The sequence below is a fragment of the Brassica oleracea genome, chromosome C2 (genome assembly GCF_000695525.1).
Source record: "Brassica oleracea var. oleracea cultivar TO1000 chromosome C2, BOL, whole genome shotgun sequence".
In the NCBI taxonomy this organism is placed as follows: domain Eukaryota; kingdom Viridiplantae; phylum Streptophyta; class Magnoliopsida; order Brassicales; family Brassicaceae; genus Brassica; species Brassica oleracea.
In genome coordinates, this window is record NC_027749.1 from 12,096,998 (window position 1) to 12,106,169 (window position 9,172).

The following is a 9,172-nucleotide window of genomic DNA, read 5'->3' on the forward strand; positions in this document are numbered from 1 at the left end:
ATCATCAAACGAAAAAATCCTTGATCTTTTAAACGAAAGTACAACAAATAGGGAAAAATGTCATGTGATGATTGAATTACGACTGCAAAATGAAGCAAAAAAGTTAGCTTTTAAAGAAGTAAAAGAGGAAAATAAAATATTGCTAAAAAACTTAGCTTCTATCGATGATATTAATATTCGTGAATACATTCGATCTGAACAAAAAAGAATCGTACGAAAAAGGCGTCAAGAGCAACAACAACAATCATCTTCGGTTACACAAAATTTGTTTGGGCAATATTTGGGAGATTTGAGAGGTTCTGGAGCAAATTTACCAGACTATTAGTGTTGTTATAATATTTAAACTTGAATAATAATTATGTCTTCATGTGTATTTTTAATAAGTTTTTATTATGGTTTTTTGTAATATTCTTGTTGTTTAATTCTAGTTTTAAAATATTATAAATCTTGTTTTAAATTTTTTATTTAATTTCATGTGTAAAACTTAAATTTATAAAACAAATTTGAATATTTATGAGATATAAAAGTTTTATGGATTAAAACAATAAACAAAAAAATATTTAAGAATTATAATTATGATGTATAATTGTAAGGACCAAAATGCAAATAAAAAGATGAAACTTCAAATTTGAAGTTTTTTTTAGTAGCAAAAAGCTCTATATTCGGAATTATAGAGTTTTTTTTGGAGATACTCTAAGAGTGACGAAACTATGATGGACATATACAATCATACGTAGATTTTTGACCCAATTTTAAGGGTCGCATATTATTTTATAAATAATTATGTTCACATAACAAGAGAATATATTAATTAATTTATAATTACGTACTAATAACATAATTTGCCTATCTCTAGATAATTTAAAATATTATTTTCTAGTTTGAAAGAATATACATCTTGTTTATAAACAAGTATAAAAACATTAATATAAAGCGGTGGCCAGATAATTAAGCATACCACTTAATATTTTATCCCTTTCTTATTAAAGGAGGAGCATTGCTAGAAATAAACCTTGGCCTCATGTGTTTATTACATGAGTGTTATTTCCTAGGTGTCATCACCACATGCACTCTCACTTACTTTTTAGAAAAACCCTTCATGAACTAGAAAAATTACATACAAATGCCACTGGTCATTACATTATACTATATGATTTCGGATTTCAAAAATCACTTTCGGATTACATTTCGATTTCCAAAAAAAAAATCGGGATCTAAATAAGGCAGCATATTAACTCATTTCTAAGGTAGACTTTATGATATGTTCAAAAATTTGGAAATGTTTTATTTAAATAAGGCAACACAATAAGTGTCTCATCGATCGTTATGTATGCTTTAGTACAATTTTTGATTCTTTAAACGTGGTACAACTAAGTTCTTTAACCTGTATCAGTACTTGGTACATCTAAAGTTCATATCAAAATTCATAAAACTAATCTTGCAACAAGCAAACTATGTTTATCATAAAACTAATCTACAATCGTTTATCATAATATTTATATCATAACCTATACGAATGTTCATATCAAATCGTTTTATGATATTTTTGATTCAATTCATCGAAAATAACCAATTAAACCCAAGACTTAATGCTTCAAAATATTAAGGAAACACAATTTAATTGTTAATGTAATCAAGGAAACTAAATTCAAAGAATTGAAAAACTTACTTTAATCGATAGGGGAATGATTCTGATATATTTTTGTCGTGACCATCACTGATACATCTAAAGTTCATATCAAAATTCATAAAACTAATCTTGCAACAAGCAAACTATGTTTATCATAAAACTAATCTACAATCGTTTATCATAATATTTATATCATAACCTATACGAATGTTCATATCAAATCGTTTTATGATATTTTTGATTCAATTCATCGAAAATAACCAATTAAACCCAAGACTTAATGCTTCAAAATATTAAGGAAACACAATTTAATTGTTAATGTAATCAAGGAAACTAAATTCAAAGAATTGAAAAACTTACTTTAATCGATAGGGGAATGATTCTGATATATTTTTGTCGTGACCATCACTGATACATCTAAAGTTCATATCAAAATTCATAAAACTAATCTTGCAACAAGCAAACTATGTTTATAGGAGTAGGATTTCTTGAAGAATATATGATGGAACCTACGAACGGAAATAATGGTATCATCGACCACAAAATCTGTTTTTTTGTACTACACATCCCGTAAGTATTCAACATCTGTAAAAAGAAAGATATACATTTGTATAGTATCACATGGTTTGAACCCCTTTTTTTTTTACAGTAACGTCGTCATTAAGTGTGTCGCTTATGGTGCACTTGCTCATGTTTTCAATGATTTATGGAATTCTATAGATGCAGACATAATATTATGTGTTTTGTAGTGTTGGCAAATTAAATGGGGACAAGGTAATCTATTGTATTTATTGTATATACAATAAATTAATCGGAGCTGATATTATATGTATATTTTACTAATATTTTTTCATATTTCATAATAAGGCCGACTTAAGAGGGTTACTAACATTGATGGGTTTTCCAAAGTTGTCTTCGACCCCATTGGTGTTCCAGAAATTGATGCTTTACGATTGAGGTAATACATGCATTCACATATTTTGTTAAATAATGTTTTTAAATTCTCTAGATGATCTATTTGCTATATTTCTCATAATAGGATTGCAAACGAAGACTTATGAAAACATTATTGACATCAGTTATTTTGTTTCCATTTTTATTTTTGTTTTGTTTTTTTATACATTGTTCATTTTATATTTTATTAGACTGTTGCTTATGTTTCATTTAATATTGTATTTATAATTTACCCGCATGCAAACAAATATACAATTTAATTTTAATGGCCATCGCATATAAATTTATATTGACATACTAAAATTCTTAGCTATAATCCGTACTTTCTTACATATATTGTTTTTACTATGACTTTAATTTTTATTATGTCTACATATTAAAAGTTATAATATTTTAATAATCTTCTCGCCCCGTGCAGGGCGCGGGTTATCACCTAGTTAGTTTTATTAAAATGTCGGCAGAGTGAATTACGGTTAATCACCCCTTGACTCATTTCGTTTAAAAGATTTTAAAGACAGAAACTCCGAACTACAATTTCATTACATCTTTGATCGCAACATTACTCTTCCTTCTATATATATTTGGTATGATAAACATATATAGATCTATGTATCTATATCTGATTGACTATTTAGATCATATATCTCGTATATATTAATTGAGAAACATTATAACTTTTTTTTTAGTCACGTGTCATCATTAGGTTAATTCTTAAAATTACTAGAGAAATACATTGGTCCACTTAATTATATAATAAACTTTTTATTAAACTAACCATAAATTCATTATTAATGTTCTTTCTTATTTTCTTAAATAAAAATTATGTAATTGCCTAATATGGTTAAAGTATATATTGCAATTAATGATTTTGAACAATAAATAATTTAATAAAAATTAGTTTATTTTCTATCATATTTGTTTAATTTTATATTAGTAAAATAAATTAAACAACCTCATTAACCATATAATAAAAATTAGATTTTTCTATATATTTTATATTTTGAATTTTTTTAAATGACTTTAATTTACCAAAACTGTTAAAAGTCTCACATTCAAATTTTGTGATCCATTGTTTAAAATTTTTGTTATGATAAAATAAAAATGATTACAAAATTTTATAAGTTAAAAGTCTAATTTAATTAATTATTAAGAGTAATATATATATATATATATTTAAATTAAAATATATACCATATAAATTACATAAATATTTTAATTTCAAAATTTACTTTTAATTTTTTTTGATACAAGCTTTGAACAAACATTGACAACTTAATTTGTAAAAAAAAATATAAATTACTAAAACTGTTAATCCCACAATAAAATTTTTGTTATCAGTAATTTAAAATTTTTGTTATAAAAGATACAAATGATCAAAAAGCCATTGAATAGAAAAAAATATTTAATAGACATTAATATTAAAAATATACTATGTATGTTGATATCATTTAATTTAATTATATATCCTATCAAATAAAAACAATTATTCTTTGGATTAATAAAATTTTAATTATATGTTTGCACCAATTTAATCATCTGTAATAGTTACTGACTTTTAGTTATTGAATATGTATTTATTATTTCATAATATGTAAAAATATATAATACATAAAATAATTTTTATATATAATGTTTATTCCGCGCAAGGCGTAGATCTTAATCTACACTACGATTCTTGTATCTCTATTAAACGCTGCAATGAAGGTTCATCTGAACTATCAAAATGCCACTTAAAATCACTGACCATTAAACGCCACACTTCCGACAAGTATTAAATTGTTACTCATTGTACCAAAAGAAAATGAAAAGCGTTAAGTTATTACTCAGTTCGTTTCAATTTAATTGTCATCGTAAATTATTTTTTTTCCTTCAAAATAAGTGTCGTTTTATTATTTTGAGAGCATCTTTATCGGAGGTCTTTAGAGAGGGTTTTTAACAAAAAAATCGGTGTGGACCCCACATAACAACAAGAAACGTTGCCAAAAATCACGAAATAAAGAACGTCTCTTGCACTATTTGCGGGCCCACTGACACGTGGCGATCCACGATTGGTTTGATTTTACTTTTTTTTTTAAATCAGGAAAAAAATAATAATAATAAAAACCTCAAATGGGGTTTTATGGAGAAAGATGTTCTGATCCAAATTTATTAACTTAATATTTAACTTATTTTTATACTGGTTGAAATGTGGTTATATATATAGGTAATGATGTTTCTATTTAGATATATATAAAATTAAATACATATTTTTTAGTCTGTGTGTACAAGTCTAAAACGACAACTAAAATAAAACAGAAGGAGTAGTTACTAGCTACAGTTAAACCACAATGCTATTTTTTCTTGTCTATAAAAACTAAATTTATCACCAACAAAAAATACTTAGACATGATCTTTCTTAGAAATAGAAGACAAATTGGAAACTATATATTGTTTAAAAAATTATTTTAAATACCATAAGTTAGCTATCGCTTTTTTAAAATATTCAATCAGAAAAATATAATTTGGATTTAGAGTTTAGTGATTATTGTTTAGGGTTTAATATTTAAAGGGTGCATGGAGTTGGATTATAAACTTTATAAATGATTATTAAATATTTATAAATGATTTAAAATGTTACTTGAATTTGTTTTCATCACAAATTTATTGTATTTATGAAAATGATTATTTTAAAGGTAAATCTGGAAAAATGATATCAAATTTGTGGTATAATTAGAATTATCCGATATTGTTTTATAAATTACTCACGTTGATAAATCATATGCCATGATCTTAACTAAAAATATTTTAGTCGTTCTAGCGAAAGAAATAAAATTTTAAATTGGAAGTGAAACTAATTAGACTAGACAGAACTATGATATAATGAAGCTGGTAAGATTAGGAGAATCTGGTTAGGTTTGACGAACACGTTGGAAAAATATCAACGTTTCAACAACCAAAGGCGTCCACTCTATGAAAGCTTTTGGACCAAAAAGAAGAACTCGATATACCTATATAAAAGTGTAATATCATGAGTATATATTTTTTTTTTGAACGACCAAAGATTTAATTAAAGCCCTAAGGCAAAGCAGAGTTGAAGTTACACAAGGCTGATTTTACAAGTTTATCAGCCGAAATATTTAGAGATCTAGAGATAAAGGAACATTGCATTGAAGAAAATAGGGATGATAGAGTCTCGATGTCGAGTGTTAATCCGTAGATTTCCACAGGATGTTGCTTCGAGTTGAGCGCTTTAGTAAGCACCTGATTATCTGAGCGAATGCAGATTTTGGAGTAGTGGAGCGTCCTTGCGTGTAGAAGGGCTTCACGAATTGCAATGGCCTCTGCCATAAGGGCTGAAGCCACATGGGGCTCTGTCGAGGATCCTTGTCCGATTGTCTGCCCTGTCGAGTCCTGAAAGATCCAGCCAAAGCCCGCATCCCCGGTTAATGGTTTCCAAGCTGCATCAGTATAGCATATCACTGTGTCCTGGTCCGAAGCTGAGGTTTGTCTCCGCTGGTTTGGGGCTTGGGCCACCTTTGGAGGCTGTGAATCTTGCCATTCTCTGGCTGGTCGTAGCGTCTTGCATATGATATCTTCTGGGCAGAGGTCAAGCTTTTCAAAGGTCAAAGAGTTCCTAGCTAACCAGATGCACCAGCACAACCAAGGAAATAGATCAACATTCACCCCTGATGGTGGTAGGCAGATCATACCTGAGTTAGCAATGGCTTGTTCAAAGGAGTTGAAGGTATCTAGATCAATAGGTCTGAGAGGGAGAGCCTTCCAAATTCTTTTCGTGAATCTGCAGTGGAGGAAGATATGTGCTGCCGTTTCAGCCTCTCCGCAGCGTGAACAAGTAACCATGTTGGCTAGCAACCCACGTCTTTGGAGTATTGCTCCTAAGGGCAGAGCTCCCTGCAGTACTTTCCAGATAAAGACTTGGATCTTGGGGGCTGCTTTAATGCTCCACACGTTTTTTATCCAGTTGAAGTTCGTTGCATTCTGAGGTTGAGCCGATGTTTTGAGTTCTGCGTTAGTGGCTTCAAAGTACCCTGACTTCGTTGAGTAGACTCCTGAGGCTAGGGGTGTCCATATTATACTATAGATGACAAAAGGTCATATGATTATAAATATAAATATATCATGAGTATATAATTCCTATGATTATAGATGACAAAAAGTCCTATGATTATAAATATAAATATACGATCAGTGGTCGTGCGCTATTTACATATAATTTAACCTGTTGTTTTTTTGCAAAAAGAAAAAAAAACATGACTCCTTATTTGCAATTGAATTAATTATTTATAGTATACCTCTATCTGTCAAGCCACCTCTGCACATTATAGATGCTACATCTTGTTAATTATTACTTTTGATGAAATAGTTATGTTGAAAAACTTCCATTACGGATATCCTAAGAAGTAAAAACAATGGTTTAGAGTATCTCGAAATATATATTTGGTTTGGGCGGGGTTGACGAACCAAACCGAGTCAACAATTGAAATGATGAAAACTAACATGTCAACTATTTAAGATGATACGCCAACATGACCGATCATGTCTGCTGTGACGGACTTCGAACCGTCTAGACAATGTTGATCGGTTATCTTGATTTGTTAATGGTGATCGATCAAGTCTGCTCCACAGCTCATTTGTTCTGGCCAGGTTAAATTCTTGATCTGTTGGATCATTAATTGGTTCAGATAAACGATCAATATATCTTAATTATCCTCCATATTTGATGCTTCTTTGTTTTCTCATTGGTTCAATATCATCGTGCCAACTGCCAGATATCAAGTGCATTCTCTTTCCATGTATGATCTGAAACTCAAAGATGATAGGGACTGTTAAAGACGTCTACTACAACACAATAAAAGACTCAACATGAAAAAGAACTACTAGGAAAACAAAACTATTCAAACTACAAAACATATACTATATAATAAGGTACTTGCAACTTGTCCCTTCGGGACCTACGATCAAACTGGAATGATACAGAGAAGATTAGCAAAGCCTCTGCTCAAAGATGACACAAACAAATTGAGAAATAGTTCAATTTTTCTAAACCCTTTAACAAAAAGGTACTTGCAAGGAAAAATCAATATATATGTTTTAGGTCAGAAATTTTTATTATATTTAATACAGTAATCCCGGAAGAGCTCTGCTTGGAGGACGATGAAAATAATAGGAGAAAACCAAGTTGCCCATATGGCCATATGTGTATTATAATATAATGATGCATGTATAATAACATCATTATTATCAAAAAAATCTTGAAGATCTCTTGTTTAACCAAGATAAGTAACAATAACAATAACAACAACAACAATAATAATAATAATAATAATAATAATAATAATAATAATAATAGTAGTAGTTTACCAAAAAAAAAACAATAATAATAGTAATAAGAGTTGAAATAAATAATTACAAAATATGTACACAGGACAACAGACCTGCTTGAACCCAGGTAACCTGCCTTTGCAACTATATAGGTAGTACGTTTCCAAATAAAAAGAAAAACTATATAGGTAGTATTTTATCACAGTATTATTAATTATTGCGTTAATACTCATTTCTACTTGTTTGCTTTTGCTTAAACATGAAGACATGCATGCTTTGCTCAGCCATGACGGCCTTCAGTAGCCAATCATGTTGATGATATTACTATAATCTTTTTATTTAATAAAAAGAAAACCTTATTTGAAAACTTAAATATATTTTGGTTAATCTGTAGTACAATTCGTTTCAATCTTGTCGGCCTATAGGATGTTATCCTAGTAAATAGGTATCCTATAGGATGGATCAACATGTAAGTTGGAGTTTGTTCAGTTCTTCTCTTGAAATTGCGATTATCGGCAGTAGCGGAGCCTGCTCAACTTTTTACGGGGGTTAAATGCATAATAAACATATGTTATACAGGTCAATAAATTAATTTTTCAGTAACTGTTCTGTAAAATACAAGGAAGTTATTATTTTGATACAAATTCATCTATATTATTAAAAGAAAAATACCCATTAAAAAATATCTCTAAGTTTTCTAACTTATTTACACTTCTATGCCACTGAGAATTAAATTAAACTACATATTTTAATGCTTGTCTTTTCTAGTTAAATTAATGAGTTTTCCTTAATTAAATTTAAATTTAATATCATTAAATGAACCTACCTATTTTAATGCTTGTCTTTTCCAGTTAAATTAATGAGTTTTCTTTAATGAAATTTAAACTTAATGTCATTAAATGAACCTAAAAATACATCATATTTAACGTAGCTTATTACGGACGAGTACGACCCAATAATGAACTTGAATTTTATTTTTACGAAAACGTGAATCACTTGACTTATGTAATATTTAAAATATATTAACTACAATATAACAAATGCATATAACCTACCTATACTTTAGTTTGAAATGATCATGCTCAAGTTTTATATAGTCAACTTACATCATGCATCGATCGATGTACAATAGTCAAACCACCTATAGTTTTCGTTTTCTTATATGATGTATCAACCAACCAATCATCCCACTGATTTTCTAAGCTTTATAAAAAAACAAATCAATAAATACAAACTCATAATCCAATATCTTCTATTAATCAAAAC

At 28.8% G+C, this 9,172-nt stretch overlaps 1 protein-coding gene across 1 annotated transcript; it reads right to left on the minus strand.

Moving 5' to 3' along the window:
• Window positions 1-5,638: 5,638 nt before the first annotated feature.
• LOC106323465 lies at window positions 5,639-6,966 on the minus strand. The gene is made up of 2 exons (XM_013761584.1): window positions 6,877-6,966; window positions 5,639-6,659 (listed from the first exon to the last, which is right to left on the minus strand). Exon 2 carries the CDS (start codon window positions 6,422-6,424, stop codon window positions 5,639-5,641), a length of 786 nt encoding a protein of 261 aa, XP_013617038.1. The 5' UTR covers window positions 6,425-6,659; window positions 6,877-6,966.
• Window positions 6,967-9,172: the final 2,206 nt, after the last annotated feature.